This window comes from Tenrec ecaudatus, chromosome 1 (genome assembly GCF_050624435.1).
Source record: "Tenrec ecaudatus isolate mTenEca1 chromosome 1, mTenEca1.hap1, whole genome shotgun sequence".
NCBI lineage: Eukaryota > Metazoa > Chordata > Mammalia > Afrosoricida > Tenrecidae > Tenrec > Tenrec ecaudatus.
In genome coordinates, this window is record NC_134530.1 from 263060794 (window position 1) to 263082295 (window position 21502).

Consider the following 21502-nt stretch of genomic DNA (forward strand, 5'->3'; position numbering starts at 1 on the left):
TTTAGGAACTAGAGGAAAGTTGCATTTTTCATCATTGCTACATCACACCCTGACTGTCTCATCTCCTCCCCAAGATCCTTCTGTAAGGGGATGTCCAGTGGCCTACAAATGGGCTTTGGGTCTCCACACTCCCCACCTCATTCACTATGGTAAGATATTTTTGTTCTGACGATGTCTGATACCTGATCACTTTGACACTTCATGATTGCACAGTCTGGTGTGCTTCTTTCGTGTGGGCTTTGTTGCTTCTGAGCTACATGGCTGCTTGTTTACTTTTAAACCTGTAAGACCCCAGACGCTATATCTTTTGATAGCCGGGCACCATCAGCTTTCTTCGCCCCATTTGCTTATGCACCCATTTGTCCTCAGCGATCATATCATGGAGGTGAGCACACAATGATATATTTTGTTCTTTGATGCCTGTTAGCTGATCCCTTCAGCACCTTGTGATCACACACACTAATGTGCTTCTGCCATGTGGGCTTTGTTGCTTCTGAGCTAGATGGCCGCTTGTTCACCTTCAAGCTTTTAAGACCCCAGACACTATCTCTTTCGATAGCCGGGCACCATCAGCTTTCTTCGCCACATTTGCTTATGCACCCGTTTGTCTTCGGCGATTGTATCATGGAGGTGTGCAGCCAATGATATCATTTTTTGTTCTTTGATGCCTGATAACTGATCACTTTGGGACCACGCGATCACACAGGTTGGTGTGTTCTTCCATGTGGGCTTTGTTGCTTCTGAGCTAGATGGCCACTTGTTTATCTTCAAGCCTTTAAGACCCCAGACACTATTTCTTTCTATAGCCGGGCACCATCAGCTTTCTTCACTTCATTTGCTTATTCACCCACTTTGTCTTCAGTGGTTATATCAGGAAGGTGAGCATCATAGGATGCCAATTTAATAGAAGAAAGTATTCTTGCATTGAGTGAGTACTTGAGTGGAGGTCCAATGTACTTCTGCTACCTTAATACTAAACCTATAAATATACGCACATATATGCAAATATATTTGCATATGGACATGCCTTTATTTAGACCTCTATAAATGCCCTTTGCCGCCTAGCTCTTTCCTCTATTTCCTTGGACTTTCCTCTTGTCCCACTATCATGCTCAGTCTTTATTTGAGTTTCAGTAATTCCTCTTGGTTACATTACCCTTGATCACGCCATACCAGGCCTCCTACATCCTCCTCATCACCGATTTTGATCAGTTGTTGTTACCTTGTCCCTGGAATTTGTTAACACCACTACCTTTCCCCCAACCTCCTCCTCTCCCATGCACCCAGGAACTGTCGGTCCCGTTAAATATAATATTCTTATTTTGGATTTAAATGGGTTAATCTAGTAATTGAAATATGGACTAAGCATCTACTGTATGTGGAACTGTGGTAGGAATAAGGTTTAGAGTAGAAAATAATAGACATATTTGTACTTTTTCTTGAGGGCATTGATAATCTGGTGAGGGTTAAAACTAAAAAAAAATTTTTTTGTAAAAACTCACCCAATTCAACTCCTGAGCAGGAAAATGCTCTTAAAATTGAAAAGAACTTTAATACTTAATTAAAACATCACGAGAACTGAGCCTGCATAGAAGATCTCTTGTGGGGGAAACTGCTGTCAGGATTATTCTCAGGTATCGTTCAATGCAAGCTACTCGGAGCTCTTGCAAACCTCTGTCAGTTCGTTTCTTGTGTTGCTCAGAGTTATCTCCACATAAGCATCTAAAGCATAGATTCCCTAATTTATTTGGCCCACTGCTCCCTTTTTAGATTAAAAAAATTTCCTAGGGCTCCCTAAAAAAAATAAAAAGTCCTCACTGCCTTGAATTAATGCTGATTCACTGTGGGTTTCCGACAGTGGAATGGCTTATGGGAGTAAGAAGCCCAGTCTTTCTCCTGTGGAGCTGCTGGTGGTTTCAAACTGCAGATGCTGCAGTTCACAGCCCAACGCATAATTAATACACTACAAGGACTCCTCTGTGCTACCCTGGCAGTTAAAAAAATTTGTGCTATAGCCCACAATCCAGGAAAAAGAATAGGTATCTGCTTATGCAGTCGCCTGGATCATTCTAATTCCCTCAGGGGAAGTATTGCTCACTTTGGGAAACTGAGTTTGGGAAACTAGATTATTAGTAAGAACATTATCAGCGTTGTCTACCCCTCCTCCGACCCCAATCCTCATTCCTTTGACTTCAGTCATTGGTAATACCACAGGTGAGTTGCTGAACACATGTAAGAAGAAATGGATAGTTGAAGTTTCTAGCCTTCCTTGGAAACATATTTCCTGACCTCTGAAAGTAGCTGACCTTTTAATAAATCACGGAAATTGCCAGTCTACTGGTCAGTCACCTCTCACAGAGTCAAAGCTCTAAGAAGGGTAATGTCCATTGCTGCTCTAGCCCCAGCACATGGAAGCACAATCTTGCAATGGATGTTTTCAGTTCTGCATATACTTTTTCTCTCCGTGTGCTAATTTAAAACCTTGATGGTGGTAACACTAGCGTGGTCAGCTCCAATTAAAAAAAAATCGGTCTGAACAAAGTATAACAAAATCTATAAATTAAGAGGTGATCAAACATATATATAACCCTCAAGCTATTCACCAAACCTTTTTAAATACCAATTTTCAAGTTTTAACCGATGTTACACTAATTTGCTTTGTGCCTTGGTGTCAACGTGAACTACAAAATTTACTTCTTTATTTGAAATTCTGAAAATTATAACAGAAAAATTGTTCGTTTGTTTACCCAATGTCTCTAAATCTACTTAGCAGTAAAACTTACCTCTTTTTTGAACTTGGCCTACAATAGACGAAATTCTTAAGTCATTATGGTAGAGAAAAGTTGCTGAAGGATGTAAGCATATCTTGTGTAAAACACCTTTTCGGACAGCATTAAGTTTGTGTGTGGGTACACACAAAGGTGTTTTTCACTTTACAAAATTTTCTGAGTAGCAGACTGTCTTGATTTTTCTTATCTGAACATTATACTTCAATAAAAAACAAATTTCTTAAAAATATCTAGTTGATATAAACTCCAATATATAAGTATACCTTTAAAATAATTTAAAGTCAACAACAATAACAAAATAATAATTTAAAGTAAAACTCAAGCTAATATTAAGGAAACATTTAAAACAAGTGACTTTAAATAGATACTATACATTCTAATTGATTATGCAGTATTTGTCAGGATTAACTTCTAGTTTTTTCAACAACTGCCTTCAATATTTAAATAAGCAGCCCCATGTCAAATAACATCTCTACAATAATGCAAAGAATATAATATAGAAGTAAATAAAAAATAATCCATAAAATTTGTTCATATGTAATTTTCCTCAAAAGCTAATGTGAACTAACTAGTTCTCAGAAGTGCTTTAATAAAAGCTATAAAGATGTTTTAATAAAGAGTAATTTTTTTGTAAAAGTTAAATTTTAGATACTCATGTATAAGCTCAGTTTTTCAGCACATTTTTAATGCAGTTTTTGTGGAAAAATTAGGTGCATTGGCTGATATTCGGGCCGACCCTATATATTTGAGTATATACGGTATATGTTTCAATATCAAATAATAAAGGAATCCATTTTCTTGAGCTAACTTTTTTACTTTATAAAGATCTACCTCTTAATATCTGAGACTGTGACATATCTATGGAAGACATTTTCAACCATTTCAAGTGCAAAGATCAATCTTACACATAAGGAGTATGAATCTTAATACGTGTCAGAAAAAAAGTACCTGTACACTTGTGAGAAATACAGCCCCAAACCTGAGGGGAAATAAAATCACCACCTCAATTAAGTTGCATACCTTGGCATCCCAGTCTTTATTAAGATAATATATACATGTCACACATCTTCCATCTCCATTTGGATTATCAACATGACGTACATAACCAGTTCCATTGCCTGGATAACAAGCAACCATGGCCTGTAATAATAATAATGATTAAAAAAAATCCATGTAAAGGGAAGACAACTTATAAAACATTTTATTTTAGCTAATCCAATTCACACTTGAATTTTCCTCTCTAACAAAATTAAAATTTGTATCTAAGAGATGAAGAGACTACACTGATGCAAACAACAGGTGGTGATGGAGGTGAGTGGGTGAACACCCTACTTCCATCATAGCGACAGGGACTGGCCAACATCAGAGAATCAATGGTAGCACTGCGATGAATGTTTGGCTGCTACAAGGCAATGGCTCCTGCAGAAAACTTCAAGGATCACAAGAATCGCAATCTTTATTCATACTAATAATCAAGATGGGGTGCATTTTTGTTCAGCTCCACAGGTGTCTGTCCTCCTTGAACTCACCTTTGAACACCTTAGAATACCCACACTGTTGAATCTGACAGATGAGCTGTCCCAGTCACTCCGTCTGACTCCGTCTTTTTTAGCAATATTGTACATAGATATAATTTAAAAGATTTTGCCAAGCATTAGCTCATTTATTATCATTTTTAAAAAGTTAAAATAAAATTAGCACATGACTAACCCCTCTTCACATTAAAAACAAAGTCTTTTTTTACTCAGATTTTAATAAGATCCAGGTGCCCTGGTGGCACAGTAGTTAAGAAGTCTGCTGATAATACAGTGGTTCTCCACCTTCCTAATGCTGTGACCCTTTAATATAGTTCCTCATGTTGTGGAACTTGAGATAAATGATAAATTCTAATTTAAGAAAATCTATATTTAATTAGCTAATGAAAATGTAATTAAGTGAGACTAGGAAGCATTTTAGAACTAAATCCTTAAAAAAAGAAGGGGGGAAATAATATTTTCTTAAACATCCTGGACCCCCTGATATAAGAAGGAGAGTATTTGGTGAATATTACATATGCATTTTCTCTGACTCTACACACAAAAACAAATTCCTTTCTCAGGGACTTGAGGTAAGTAATAATAGGGATAACAGCCTGGGCTTCATGGGTTTTAAGAATATTCAAAAACAGATCAGTAGCATCTATCAAACCAAACTCCAAACTCACTGCCATCAAGCCAATTCAGACACACAGAGATGATATACAGCAGAATAGACTGTGCATGTGGTTTTCTGAGACTGTAACTATTAATGTCCCATCTTTCTTCTATGGAGCAGTTGCTGATTTTGAACTGCTGACCTTGTGGTTAGTAGCCCAACACATACCCACTATGTCACCAGGGCTTGCAGTAATAACTATTGGTAGGTATTAGTTTAATGACATGATTAATTCATTTGTGGTTACTTCAGATAATTATGTGAATTACAAGATACATTTTTGTCCACCAACAATGAACAATAAAAATCTAAATAACCTCTTTGCTAAAGTTAATGTGACCCTTCTACACTATATGGTAACCACAGCATGTCTTGTATAAAGAAAGAAAAGAACATAATTTCTCCATTCACTCCCCCATTTAACTATTTAACAATTCTTTTATTTTTTTTAACAAATAATTCTTGAGCACCCACCAGGTCTATGAAAGCCACTGGGATTAAAATAATGAATGACATAGATTAAGTCTGCTACTTTCATTTATTACAAAGACAGCCTAGTAGATTCGATAAAAGAATAAGCAAATCGATATGTAATCTAATGTTATGTAGGAATAAGTGCTACGAACCAAATAATCAAATAAGGATGTAGCGAAAAGTAGTGAGGGAAGTGCTGAGGAGTCGGTATTCGAGCAGACATGTAAATGAACCGAGTGGCAAATCATGTGAATACATGAAGGAGGGGCATACCAGACAACGAGAAAGACATGTGTACAGACAGAGACAAAGAATAGGCCGGGAGAGGGAGGTAAGTAAGGTAAGGCCCACCATGGCATGGTAAGAACGCTGGAGACTGTTCTAAAAGTGAAAGGAGGCCATTGGAGAATATGTCTGGTGAATGTGCTAAGAAGTTAACTTTCAATTTTGTATCAAAAAAACGACTACAATAACTTCAATGTCACCAACCACTTGACATCTATCGGACGTTTACTATTTGCCAAGCACTAGTCCATGCATACCGAGCTCATCAGAAACAATCCTGTGGGGTAAACAACATTCTCATCCTGGTTTTCATTTCTCTTTTAAGAAGAGAGAGGCCCCAAACGGTTAATTCATGTTCTCAAGTCACTAGGTGGTACAAGCAGGTATGAACCTAGGGATGCAGACTCCAGACCCACGTAACTAACTATCCACTGCAGGGGCTGGGAGGGGAGAGCGAAAAGCAAAACAATGAGTTGACTATTGCAATTTACAGAGCGGTAAAAAAAGACAGATTTAGGGTGTATTTTGAAGGTAAAACTCAAACGATTTACTAATGAATTGGGCTGAAGTATAAGAAGAGTCAGGGGTGACTCCAAAGGTTTAACCCATGTAGTTCAGTGAGTGGAGTTTATTTCCTGAAACGGAAAAGCCTAGGTGAAAGGGCAGTTTTGACACGATGAATAGGATAGGGAAGCAGTGGTTACGATGAACCAGGATCCCAGAATAAAGTGAAAAGTAGGGCACCAGAAGGTGCCAAAATATGGGCTCTGTCTGTGTTCGTCACTTCTAGCCCACTTTCCTAAGAGGCCTAGGACACATGTACATGGACGTATGTACATGGACGTATGTACACGGATGTGCCTAGGAGTGGTGGCTGTTGGGGGAGCCAAACAAACCTTTCTCCCAACCTTCAGCAAAGGGGAGATTTTATATTGTTTCCTATATTTCTAACGGTTTATTGACATATAATTTACAGTATACAAAAGTCCAGTCATATTAAAGAGTTGTGTAATCATCACCACAATCAAGTTTAGAACATTTTCTTCTTTCTTCCACTCATGGTTACTAGCTTGCCATTTCCCTCATAAGCCCTTGCCAGTCCCTAAGAAACTGTCCACAGATTTACCTATCCTGGATTTCATGTACAGAGAAGTATATAAAATAAAAACAAAAAATCTAACAACAATAACAAAATAGAACTGAGGAAAAACCTCAGTAGAAAATATTAAACACTGGAACAAATTTAGAATGGGTCAAAAGGGAGATAAAAAGATGGTGTTAAATTTTAGCCCAACTATTTCTGCAATAATCTCCTTCCCAATGGTCTACTTCCAATAATCTAATTTCTACTTTCAACAATGTCAGAGCATAAAACAATGATATTAATTTTACAATCTCTGAAGTAGCTCAATTACCTCAAAGTAACCATATTAGCTGTGTTATTTTGGAGCCCTGGGTCACAGTGGTTTTGAGTTGGGCCGCGAACGGTAAGGTCAGCACTTGGAACGCACCAGCCACTCCGCGGGAGAAAAGTGAGGCTTCTACTCCAGTAAAGAGTTAACAGTTTCACAAACGCACAGGGGCAGTGCTACCTCGTCCTATACAGAGCTGCTCTGAGTCAAAAGAGACTCAACGCCAGTGGTTTACAGGTATTATTTAGCCCTGATGGTGCGGTGGGTTAGGTGTGGAGCTGCAAACTGTAAAGTGCGCAGTGCACACCCATCTGTGGGAAACTATGAGGCTGTCTGCTTCTGTAAAGATTTCTTTAAGAGTGACCATTATCATAGTTTTAGCTGGTGAACCCTCATCCCTTTATCTGTAGTCTGGTGAGGGGGACACTGAAAAAAAATGAAGAAAAAGGAAGATGAGGGATAACTCTTAAGAAGGCCCCGAATTTACCACAATTTAATCTGCTCTCACAGTTAACTTATTAATACCAGCCCGAGGAAGAGCAGCGGTGCATCTGTTAGAATTGTAAAAAAGATACAGTGACATTTTCATACAGCCTAGCAAAGTGGAAAGTCTGTCAACAAGTATAGCTAACTGCGGGTAGTCATCAAGTTAAGTACGCTTCCAAAATTATAATGAAGAAAGGCAGCTCACTGCTCTGGAGTCCTGAAAAATCCCCTCTCCTCTGTTTATCTAGAGACATGCAGAAAAAAAGAGAAGGCTCTGAAAGAATGCACTGTCACAGAAAATCTGAGACCACAAGGGCCAAACCCCTACAAATACTGACGAAAGAGAAGTTTTATAGAAAATTTGCAAAGATTTGGAAAGATGATAAATCCCTTAAAATAATTGTGTGGTCCAATATTAATATAATATAATCACTGAATAATTCATGCATGCATTGTGATTCCTTCCCATTTCGATTTTAGAGAACATTAAAAGGTATTTTTATAAGTCTCATGGCACCTGGCAGCTATTATATATTTAGTACCAGTATATACAACAGGGCTTCCCAAAGTTCTGAGAAAAATTCCATTACATTTTAATTCTATTTTTCCACAGACTTTTTGAAGCTTCCTAGAAATTATCTATCTCTATTTTAATATATATCAATGATTATGGTAAATAAACATGCTACAAAACATTTTCCATTTCGACATTCTTAACATGTACAATTCAGTGCCCTTATGGTCATCACTATGATCTGGTTTCAAATTGTCCAACCGCGTCTACCAGAAGCCCAGTACCTCCCAAGCAGTGACTCTCCCCATGCTCTTCCATTCCCTACCCTTGGTAGCCACTTAGAAACTTAGGTCTAGAATATACTTGCCTGTTCTAGGTATTTTCTATAAGGGGAATCACATATAGGTTGCACTTATGACTGCCTTCCAGGTTCATCTATGCTGTACGATGGACCAGGACTTCAATTCTCTTTCATGGCTGAGTAGTATTCCACTGTACATAATGCCACATTTTATTTATCCCACCTCCCTGTTGTAAATACTTAGGCTATTTCCATTTTTTAAAATACTGTAAATAATGCTACAATTAACATTAGTGTATACACACACATATTTGTGCTCTTGTTTTAAATTCTCTTAGAAATATACTTAAAAGTGAAATTGCTGGATAATGTAATTGTTTAACTTTTTGAGGAATGGCTAAACTTTTCCACAGCAGTTGTACCATTTAACAATTCCACCAGCAATGGATGAGGGTTCTTAGTTCTGCACATCTTTGCTAACAGTGTTTTCCAGTGTTTTTATCATCTCAGTAGATGGGAAGTAACACATTTTATCTTAATTGGTAATTTTGTTTTAAAAAAAGGAATTCTAATATTGCCATTCTTCTTTTGTTTTAAAAATGTAGATCTGACAGATCCATGTGTACATTATATTTTTAGTAAATACAGCTTATATTTTCTTAAATCTTTTGGTTATGTCACTAATATTTCATTTTATTATTTCACTAGTATGAACACCTCATTAGTGTACAAGTCACTAGTATCTCGCATGGTACCTAACCTGAAGAGACAAACAAAAAACTGGCACACACAGAACAAATGCTAAATGGAGTAATGCAAGTAATACAAAAAGAATTCAGGGAGTGGGTGAACAAGTAAATGTGGTGAAGAAAGCTGATGGTGCCCGGCTATCAAAAGAGATAGTACTGGGGTCTTAAAGGCGTGAAGATAAACAAGCGGCCATCTAGCTCAGAAGCAAGAAAGCCCATATGGAGGAACACACCAACCTGTGTGAGCGCGTGGTCCCGAAAGGATCAGTTATCAGGCATCAAAGAACAAAAAATGATATCATTGGCTGCACACCTCCATGACACGATCGCCGAAGACAAACGGGTGCATAAGCAAATGTGGCGAAGAAAGCATATGGTGCCCGGCTATCAAAAGAGATAGTGTCTGGGGTCTTAAAGGCTTGAAGGTGAACAAGCAGCCATCTAGCTCAGAAGCAATAAAGCCCACATGGAAGAAGCACACCAGCCTGTGCGATCACGAGGTGTCAAAGGGACCAGGTATAAGGCATCATGCAAAAAAAAAGAATATGTGTGTGTGTGTGTATACCATAGTGAATGAAGGGGGAAGTGCAGAGTGGAGACCCGAGGCTCAAGTGTCGACCACTGGAGATCCCCTCATAGAGGGGTTAGGAGAGGAGATGGGTCAGTCAGGGTGCGATGTAGTACCGATGAAGAACACAGCTATCCCCCAGATCCTGGATGCTTCCTCCCCCCAACTACCATGATCCAAATTCTACCTTGCAGGACTGGATAGGGCAGAGGTTGTACACTGGTACATATGGGAGCTGGAGGCACAGGGAATCCAGGGTGGACGATACCCTCAGGACCTGGGGTTTGAGTGGCGGTGCTGGGAGAGTGGAGGGTGAGTGGGTTGGATAGGGGGAACTGATTACAGGGATCCACATGTGACCTCCTCCCTGGGAGAGGGACAGCAGAGAAGGGGGGGAAGAGAGACTCCGGATAGGGCAAGATATGATAAAATAACAATCTGTGGATTATCAAGGGCTCATCAGGGAGGGGGGAGCAGGGAGGGAGGGGAATTAAAAAAAGAGGACCTGATGCAGAGGGCTTAAGTGGAGAGCAAATGCTTTGAAAAGGATTAGGGCAAAGAATGTAGGGATGTGCTTTACACAATTGATGTATGTATATGTGTGGATTGTGATGAGTTGTATGAGCCCCTAATAAAATGTAAAAAAAGAAAATGATTAGGGCAAAGTATGTACAGATGTGCTTTATACAATTGATGTATGTATATGTATGGATTGTGATAAGAGTTGTATGAGCCCCTAATAAAATGTTTTAAAAAAAAAGAATTCAGGGTGTGGGGGATGACTATTTATGTAGAATAAACTGTCACTCACCGCCTGTAGGATCCTGCAGGGCTCATAGTAACCCTGTAGGACCAGGTAGAACTGCCCCTGTGATGTTCTGAGACTATAACTGTTTACAGAGTAAAAATCCCTGCCTTTCTTCTATGGAGCGGCTGGTAGTTTTGAATTGTTGACCAACATTCACAACCACTACAACCACGAGGGCTCCTTTTAATGAGGAATGAAATAGTAGGAAATGATTTTGTTCAAGAAGTGCAGAGTGGAGACCCAAAGCGCACCTGTAAACAATTTGACATCCCCTCACAGAAAGGTCACAAGGAAGAGACAAACCAGTTAGGGTGCAGTATAGCACTGATGAAACATACGACTTTCCTCTAGTTCTTTAATGCTGCCTCCCCACCCACTATCATGACCTCAATTCTACCTTACAAATCCGATTAGACCAGAACATGCACACTGCTACAGATAAGAGGCTGTAACACAGGGAATCCAGGACAGACAAACCTCTCAGGTTCAATAATGAGAGTAGCGTTACCAGGAGAGTAAAGGGAAGGTTGGGGTAGGAAGGGGAAACCGATCACAATGATCTACATATAACCCTTTCCTGGGGGGATGGACAACAAAAAAATGAGTAAAGGGAGACAGCAGTCAGTGTAAGACATGAAAAATATATATAAATTATCAAGAGTTCATGAGATGGGAGAAGGAGGGAAGGAAAATGAGGAGCTGATACCAAGGGTTCAAATAAAAGAAAATGTTTTGAAAATGAAGATGGCACAAATGTGCTTGACACAATAAATGTATGTATGAATTGTGGTAAGATTTGTACAAGCCCTCAATAACATGATTTTTTTAAAAGTAACTCTATCTTTAAAGGATAGATCTGATTTGGAAAGGTGAAGCGAAAAAGGGAAGGCAAATTGTGAAAAAAAAATACAGGAAACACTGAAGTGAGGTACTTTCATGACCATATGGCTTTAACTACTAACAGGTAAAGTTAATTTGTTAGAATTGGTCAAAATCTGAAAACCAAGTCAAGAAAGTCAAACATGAAGGAATCATCATTGCAATCTTTGAACAAAGCTGGCCACAGGGAAAGCTTCCAAGATGGCAACTGTGGTAGTGCTATAATTTCCTGTCACTTTGAAGATATAAAAGTGTATGGGTGAAGGTTTGACTGTCAATCAAGTTGCAACTTGATGACCTCATTTAGAGGTGCCACCGAGATAAATGGCTCTCGGGAGGCAGGCCACTCTCTGCTTCACCTTCCCCTGGCAAGCCACGTGGAGACCTGCTGGAAACCTGCACTAGTGCTGGACATGAGTCTACCACCATTGGATCCACAAGATGTTGCAACCACCAGCTGCTGATGTTCCTGCATTATGCAATACTGCATGTGGCTTTCTAAGTCTGAAGAGGGACTTACGGACTCGCAGCAGACTTACGGACTTGAGTTGGACTGGGCTGGGGTGTTTTATTGATGCATAATTAGTTCTTCATATAAAGCTCTCTCTTACACATACTTGAGTGGCACTGATTTTGTTTCTCTAGTCAACTCAGTCTAATACAGCAGCTTTCTCCTTCTGTGATTCATATGAGATTATTATAAAGTACACCTACAAAAGATATTATTTCAGAAAATTTGTATTATATGTATTGGCTTTAAGAATAAGGAAATACAATCTACCTATATATTGTATTTGTTGTATTATTTAATATATATTTATACAATACAATCTATAGATTCTTATAATCTATTAAAAGAATGAAAATATCTCTATCTCTAGTGGTTTGTTAGGGGTTGAAATGGAACTTTCCAGTGGTCCTATTCTCCCTGAAGAAATGAAGTGCAACTAGACATGTCTTTCACCTACCCAAGGAGCTTTCAAGATGCTCATGAAAAAATTACATTATAATTCTGAGATATGTTTCCTATTCTGCCACCTCTTAGAGATAGTGATTTACAGTTTATACTTCTGGCTGGTCCGAGTGCAGTGGGGTCACAACTAATGATTAAAGTTTATATTCCCAATTTCCATAGGGAAAAGCCTCTTTAAACAGAAGCAAAGTAATTAAATGCTTCTTTAATTTTTAATATAAAATTACACATGATTAAGGATGCTGTTTCTATAGAAAATGCCATGAAACTATTTTTAACCCTGAGAATAAAGTGAAGGGGGCGTGTAATACTTCTTTGAAATCTACAGAAATTTATTTCTGGCCCTGGAAGACTTGTATTTAAATGAGTCCAACCAGAAACACCTTCCTTGCTTTTTGAATGGAATTATTTTACAACAGAAATTCAATGCTAAGAATTTTGAATTCAAAGTTAAAATTTTATGGGTTATCAAAATATTATTTTTATCCAGAATGAGGGGAAGGAGAAAGTATACTATCTGAAATTTTATCCTATTAAAATATATTGCCTTGGGTAGACAGAAGTATACCCTTTGTAAATATTGCAAGATAACTTAATCCATGCATGTATTATGTCATCTAGCACTTACAACAAATATCTAAGGTAGATACCATTAAACTCATTTTAGAATTTAGAAAACACATAGCAACACACAATCCACCACTGAAAAATGAATGTATATTTGCTCACTTTAAATGTATCTCATTTTAAAAAATATGCCATTAAAATACTTTAGGAAAAGTTATGTATTTCATTAATGGCACAAGCATATTCAATGGGGTAAAGGGAGAAGATTATACATTTTAAAAACTCAGACTGTGTTCTTGGCATGTAAATATTTCAAATCTGTTATACAGTGGTGAAAATTAAACTAAGACTGAATACAGCAAAAGGTAGAACTTAAGTATTTCTTGGCAAAAGACCCTGTCTCTAACGCACAGGAAGCAGTAAGATGACTTAAAGGATCAGTATTGAGATCTTAACGAGTAGAAGAGGGGAACACAGCAGGAGTACTGAGAAGATGCTATGGCAGCTCAAGACTCTATGGAAGCAATTACATCTGAGCCTAGCTTTAAAAATACACAAAGCTGGGCAAATGGGCACTTCAAACAATAACGTTCATATGCATGACCCCAAGAACATTAATTCTATATTCAAAGCTCCAGGGACAAGAAAATACAGAACACATTTGATGATAAGGGATATTCATATTTACTAATGTACAAAGTTCTTGAGATGGGAGAAGACAACTCAGAGTAGGTGGGTCAGACTATGTAAGGACATGATACTTTCCGAAGTAGTATGGCTCTTATCTTGGCAGAGGGAAGCCATGTTTTTTTAGTCAGTGGAGCAATACAATCAGACCTGTGCCTCAGACACACAAGTAAAGGTGAGATGGGTTTAGAAAAGAGGTAGGAATACTGAAAGACCAGTCCAAACACAACTACAATCAACGAAGAAATATAGTCCGATATATACAAGCGGTTCTGGGAAGGGTGAAGGGGAAAGAGGGAACAGGGGGCCAGAGTGGGAGGGGGAGGATAATGGCCATGCGGTCTAGGACAGCGGTAGAAGTGAAAGGTCTTGGCATGTGCTTTCACAGACAGCGCAAGGGGCAGGAATATGAAAAAAGGGTTTAAGAAGGTTCAGTCTGGTGGACTTGGAGGTTAACAGGCCATTAAAAGGAATAGAAACATGGGTTTAGGAAAGACAAGTTTATTTTTTGGACATACTGAGTCTGCCAGGCTGGTAGGCCATCCAGGTGGAGATGTTCAAGAGGCAGTTGGAAATGCGAGTCTGGAACTCCATTGCTGGAAGGTAGATTTAGGAGTCATCTTCATAAGTGATAGTTGAAGACATGTGGCTGCAAGGGATTGTCAAGGAAGAGTGTAGGAGAAAAGAAGAGAACAAAGCACAGATTCTTAAGGAATAAACTTATTTTGAACGAGAATGCATCACACTCTGCAGCTTTCCTGATCACAGAAATATGATTAAATTACTAGCTCGTTCAAGTTGACTGTAGCGGTATTTTTTCCTTTCGTTTAAAAAAAGATCCGTTATTATGTACAATGTTGTGATCAACAAGTGTTGAACCCTCTACTTAAAAAATACCCTTGATCCTTTCCCAAAATCGCATTCCTGAAAGTGAAACGGCAAGGATTTCAGGGTGGTTTATTGCTGAAGCGTTCTCCAGAATGGGGACACTCGCTTGTACTCCCATCGACCGGCTTTCTATGAGTGCCTTATTTGCTAGTCCTGAGTATTAGATCTTTTAACTACTCAATTTGACAGGTAAAATTTTATCTTATCAATGTTTTAATCAAACAGCTTGCATTTGTGAAAGTAACCATTTTTAAATGCCCACTTGATTCTTCTTTTGTTGGCTGCTTATTCATATCTTTCCTCCATTTTCATATTGAGTTGTTCTTCCTACTGCTTTTTAAGTGCTCTTTAGCCTCTGTGGAGGAGCACACCATTAATTTCTACATTTCTACTATGCTCCTCTACAAGATTTCACTACAAGGCACTTATTATTTTTGTAAGGTAGGATATAACTACATTATCAATATCAATCACAGTTTTAAAAGTCCTAGAGCCACTTAAGTCCCTACTTATAGAAAGTAAACAGTGCATGGGGCAAAAGGAAAGGTAGTAAATGGTACTGCTTCAAATCAGTCTCCAAATGATCCAAGAATGATTGGTTACTTAATCTAATGCCGGACAAACGACTTTCCTTATTGAGTCCTTAATTCTAGCCCAAGAGAAAGAAGCCTTAACCCATTTAAAACAGTAATGATTTAACGGCAATGCTCTTAACAGTAGTATAATCTAGAGATATATAAAGAATATATTATGCACATTAAAAAGTCTCCCTTGCAACACCAAGTCAACACCAAGGATATAACTCTATGAAGACACTGGTTTTATTATTACAAAGTAGGATTAAAATATGCATAGATTGAATAATGCTTTAGTACCCTTTATTTCCTTTTATAATATAGTATACTGAACTGTCTAAATTCATGACAGATAAAGCCAAGGTGCGCACACAGCTGGTTCCTATGAGGCAGAGATGAAGTACATCGTTATCTTCTTATTTCTCCGTTATTTCTGACCCGACTTGCTCTCCTAACAACTCTCTCTACTTCTCCGCAAGGTCCAACAATTCATTCCAACAACCACATAAAACTCACAGACCACATGCACAGTTTAGTTATTTTATTAGGGAAATAACAAGCTATACCTCAGTATTAGGATCAGCTTGGAAGTAACAGGAACAACTTGGGATCAGGAAAGGTCTAGAAGGGCCCCCAAAGTGGAAAGAGCATCCCTCCCTTCTTCAGTGCAGGGGAGCTTCAGACCAGGATGGCTCTCGGAGCACAGCTTCATGAAGCAAATGTGCTCTCTGTTGGAACAACTCTCAGACTACTCAGCTAGTGCTCTGACCTTCAGTGCCAACATAGCAACTCAGCAGGGCAGCCTCTCTGCGGAATGACACAGCTCACAGTCAGGGTATCAGCCTGCCCAGCTCTCTCAGCTGTACTCTCCTAAAGCCAGCTCTCTGCCATTGAGCCCTTTTGCCACAGGATGGTGTTATTGCCTTTCACCAACTAGCCTAGCGCTCCAACTCACCAACTCTCAGCTGCTCTCTGCTATGACACCCTTCCATCATTACCTGGCCTAGCTTATAGCCCAGTGGTTCTCAACCTTCCTAATGCCACGATCCTTTAACACAGTTCCTCATGTTGTGGTGACCCCCCAACCATAAAATTCTTTTCATTGCTACTTCATAACTGTAATTTTGCTACTGTTATGAATTGGGCAACCCCTGGGAAAGGGTTGTTTGAACCCCCAAAGGGGTCACGACCCACAGGGTGAGAACTGCTCAGCTTTGCTCCCATGTGGTTTTGTTCCTCTGCCCCAGCAGCCCTCTTAACTGCAGGTTTTCCAACTAGCTAGCCCAGTTCTCAGCTGCAGTTTCTCGCTCATTCCCATATAAAACAGACCTTGGGGGGAGGCCTCTGTTCACACAGGCTGCTCCTTCCTAGTTCCGATCACACTCACTCCCCTAAACCCACGCCCATCAAATCTATTCTAATCACAGCCACCCTGTAGAGCAGAGTAGAACAGTCCCCCATAGAGTTTTAAAGGCTCTAAATTATTTTAAAAGTAGGAACTATGGACCAACCAATCACTTAACCACTATGCCACCAGAGGTCCTCCAGTCCACCAGGAGAATGGAAAAACTTCTGTGTTTCAACACTTTATATGTAGCCCAGTCCGCACCACGGCTTCCTTCACCAGACCAAAGTTCAACCAGTCCTCAGTTACTCAGAATATGCCAAGCAAACAGACCTTGCACTAAAGCAGCGTTTTCCGTTGATAGAGTCCAGCTCCTTGCTGGGTAAAATGAACAAGTCTCTAGAGTAGAAAGCAACCTGGGAGGTCTCCAGGCTGTTTTTCTAAAGAACTAGGGAAATGGTAACAACTCCTCAGGGATCAGGGGGAAAAAAATCCTTCAAGATGTTTTTCCAAAGAACCAAGGCAAAAGGTCACGTAAGGGAATTTACTACATTATACCTTCTAAAACTTGGATAAAGTTGATAAAGTCATAGTTAACAAGTTCAAAACCCACTTAATGGCGCAGTTTATTTGGGCTAACTATGCTATCAGAATAGAGGACATGTAACTTGTTAGCTTTGTACATTCTTTCTTAGGTTTCCAAGCAAGGCTCGCTCTTCATGTTATTCACCTATATTCCCAACCGTAAACTTCATGAAAACAGAACCACCTCTCATCACAAAGATGAGGGGAACCAGAGCAGCCCTGACCTACACATTAACCACAGGAGCTACATCACCTCATTTGCTTCCATGCAAGGAGAGCTGAGCTAGGGCAACATTGTCATACTATTAATATGAGGGTAAGTAAAAAGTATCACTATTAAACCACAGAAACTTAGTAAAATGTAACCGAGAGGAATGACTGAAACCCAAATGAAGGCGGAACATGATAGTGGGACAAGAGGAAAGTAAAAGGAAATAGAGGAAAGAACTAGGAGGCAAAGGGCATTTATAGAGGTCTAAATACAGGCATGTACATATGAAAATATATATTACATATAACGATAGAGAAATAGATCTATGTACACATATTTATTTATATGTTAAGTATTAAGGTAGCACATGGACACTGGGCCTCTACTCAAGTACTCACTCCCTCAACGCAAGAACACTTTGTTCTAATAACCTGGCATTCCATTATGCTCACCTTCCTGACATGATCGCTGAAGGCAAAATGGGTGTATACGCAAATGTGAAGAAAGCAGATGGTGCCCAGCTAACAAAAGATTCAGCTTCTTTTGAAGATAAACAAGCGCCACCTAGCTGAGAAGTAACAAAGCCCACATGGAAGAAGCACACCAGCCTGTGTGATCACGAGGTGTCAATGGGATCAGGTATCAAGCAAAGAGCCAGAACAAAAAAATCATATCAATGTGAATGAGGGGGAGTGTGGAGTGGAGACCCAAAGCCCATCTGTAGATAATCGGACATCCCCTTACAGAAGGGTCACAGGAAGAGCCAGCAGTCAGGGTGCAGGATAGCACCATGAAACATACAACTTTCCTCTAGTTCTTTAATGCTTCCTCTCCCCACCATCATGACCCCAATTCTACCTTACAAATCCGCTAGACCAGATCATGTACATGGGTACAGATAAGAACTGAAAACACGGGATTCAGGGCAGATAAACCCCTCAGGACCAATAATGAGAGGAGCGATAGGAGGAAGGTTAAGGGAGGGTGGGGGGAGAAAGGGAGAACCAATCACAATGATCTACATATAACCCCCTCCCAGGGGGACGGACTAGAGAAAAGTGGGTAAAGGGAGATGTTAGACAGTGTAATACATGAACAAATAATAATAATTTATAAATTATCAAGGGCTCGTGAGGGAGGGAGTACTGGGGAGTGGGGGAATAAAAATGAGGAGCTGATACCAAGGGCTCAAGTAGAAAGAAAATGTTTTGAAAATGATGATGCCAACATATGTACAAATGTACTTAACACAATGGATATATGTGTGGATTGTGATAAGAGCTGTACAAGCCCCAAATAAAATGATTAAAAACAAAAAACAAAAACACTAGGCACAAGAAACCCAGAACTCAAGGCATTGACATTGTGTACCAGAGGGACATAGCCCTGAAACATAAAGCTACTTACTCAGAAAAAAGATCATTAAGTCCTGATTCAAAATCAAATAAAGAAAAAGGGAAACTTTTATTAAACAAAAATGTGAAGAACTGGCCCAGAAGATGTGGGTGTTATAGCAAAGTGTGGTGAAGAATGGTGCCAGGTGCCAGGCTATAAGAAAAAATAGCATCTGGGGTGTTGAAGACTTGTTTTCAAACAAGCAGCCATCTAAGTGAGATGCCAACTAAGCCCACATGGCAGCAGCACACCAACATCATGATCCAAGGGTTGTAAATTATATCACCCAAATTCAAAGGAGAGAAGAGTATCTGACCTTAAATTGAGAGATTCTGGTTAGCAGAAGGTAATGTACGACAGGGGCAGTTCGAAGTAGATTTGCAGAATCTATCCATAGCATAAGAATCCGGTGATTTCCCCTTTGACTACACGTGAGGGAGAAGAATAACCTTGCTATTCTGGCTATTCCCAGATGGAGAATGTTGAAGAGGCACTTATATGAGGGGTAGCCCCCTCAAACAGCATAATTTTCCCAAAGCTATGTATTTAAAATTTTTTTTTACAAAACAGCCTTCAAAGTACTCTCCATTACACTTATACTTTTGTTATATCTGCGATTCCATTCTTGGAAACATTTTTCAAACTCATCTGTTAGGATGGCTACAGCACCTCCCTTGTTTTTTTATTCAACTCTTCTATGTTGTCAAACTGCTGTCCTTAAACGTCCTTTTTCATTCGCAATAGCCAAAATAAGAGCAAGGTCAGGTGAATAAGGTGTGAGGGGCAAGAGAGGCAGGCGGGTTTTTTGCCCAAAACTGGCGCCCTGAGATGGCTGCGTGAGCAGGTGCATTGTCATGGTGGCAAAACCAGTCCTGTTTGCCACAAATCAGGGCTTTCTTTTTGAACACGGTTACGCTATCTTTTTCAGAACCTCTCAATAGAAAGCTTGGTTAAGTCTGACCTGGTGTAATGAACTCCAAATGCACTATGAGTATTTATTTTCGTCCTTTCAGGAGTTGACGGATGTCCAGACGAGGATGGTCATCAGTCAACACTTCACCTTTTTTGAAATGAAAAAACCACTCGTACACTCGAGTTTTCGTCATAGCGCTGTCCTTGTAAGCTGTGTTCAGCATCACAGCAGTTTCTGTGGCATTTTTCCCGAGCAGGGAACACAATGTCACAGCTGCACCTGTTCTCTTAAAGTGGCCACCACAAAAAATCAGGGTTGAGCGAAACTATATATAAAAATTCACTATGACCAGAAAAAACCTTTCCAGGTGACACCGCTGGGTGCACTAACTCAGAGTGAGCTGCGCCATGTGCTCCACTCCACCCAGTGCAATTTCATTTTTGGGGGGTGTACCCCACGTAGTAGACTAAAATGACAAATATGACTTAAATATTTGAAACTTTGTCATTCAATAGCCTTTTTTGTATATACTTTGGCCTTGTTATGATTTTTAATGTTTTCTGGGGTTTTTTCATACTGAGACTCATTTCTATTTTATTTTGCCATTGTGGATAGCCTTCTTTACTCTCTGTTATCTATTTTTCTATATATTATGGTATACGAAACCCAGGATGGATGGAACCTAGAGACAAAAATTAGAATAAGAGTTCCTGGGGGGTATGAACTATTGAATGCTATGTCTGGATTAGGTCCTAGTAAAATGGTTTGAAAGGGGAAAAAAGTGAAGCTATAATTTGACATTATCCATCTAGGCCCATACACTTTTGAAGATGTCCTTTCCATTGCTCTAACCTTTCCCTGAAGAATTCTAAACTCTCTGATTTATTCCACATCCAAACGGTAGATTGCCATCCTCAAGAGACTCAAAATATGTTTCTTTTCAATGTCCTTGAGTTTGGGGTAGTTGGGGTAGAGTCTGGAAGGGTGAGCTCAGAGTCATAGGCTAGATGGAGGTAAGGTTTCCCAATAAAATTCTTGTAGGATAGCGATTGCTTCCCTTGAAGAATGAGTAAGTGTATTGTTATGGTGTGTGTGTTAGGGGTGTGTGTGAGGGGGGGAGAGGGAGATATCCTTAGTGCAACTTTCTTGATGTTTTACTCACCAAGACAGTTTTAATTTTCTTAAAAGGTAGCTTATGAGCAGGAACAAATGGTGCTGAAGAAGTTCAAGTTGAAAGCATTAGCCAAAAACAAAGCTTCAGGAATTGATGGATTACCAGTTGAAATGTTTCAGCAAGCTGATGAAGCACTGGAAGCACTCACTCACTCATCTATGCAAGGAAATCTGGAAGACAGCTACTTGGCCAACTAACTGGAAAAGATCTCTATTTGTATCCATTCCAAAGAAAAGTGACCCAACTGAATGCTCAAGTTATAAGTAAAATTTTGCTGAAGATCACCCAAGAACAGGTGTGGAAGTACATTTACAGAGAACTGCCAGAGGTTTGGGCCAGATTCAGAAGAGGATATGGAACAAGGGAGGGATGTGCTTGCCGACATCAAATTGATTTTTGGCTGAAAGCAGAGAATACCGGAAAGATGTTTACTAGTGTTTGATTGACTATGCTAAATAGTCGACTGTGTGCACTATAACAAACTTTGGATAGCTTTCAGAAGACTGAGAACCCTTGAACATTTCACTGTGCTCATGTGGAACCTGTGCATGGATCAAGAGGCAGTTGTGTGAAAACAGCAAGATCACACTGAATAGTTTACCATCAAGAAAGGTGTGTGCTAAGTTTGTATCCCTCACCATGCTTATTCCATCTGTATGCTGAGCAAATGATCGGAGAAGCTGATTACATGAAGAAGAATGTGGCATCATGATTGAAAGAGACTTATTAAA

General features: G+C 39.4%; 1 protein-coding gene across 1 annotated transcript in view; it reads right to left on the reverse strand.

Annotated features, from left to right (window-relative positions):
* Positions 1-21502, reverse strand: part of EGLN1 (egl-9 family hypoxia inducible factor 1) — a 72379-nt gene that overhangs the window by 10323 nt on the left and 40554 nt on the right. Inside the window, exon 2 of the mRNA XM_075532059.1 lies at positions 3810-3929. Coding sequence (XP_075388174.1) covers positions 3810-3929 — 120 coding nt within the window. The remainder of the gene's footprint in view (positions 1-3809; positions 3930-21502) is intronic.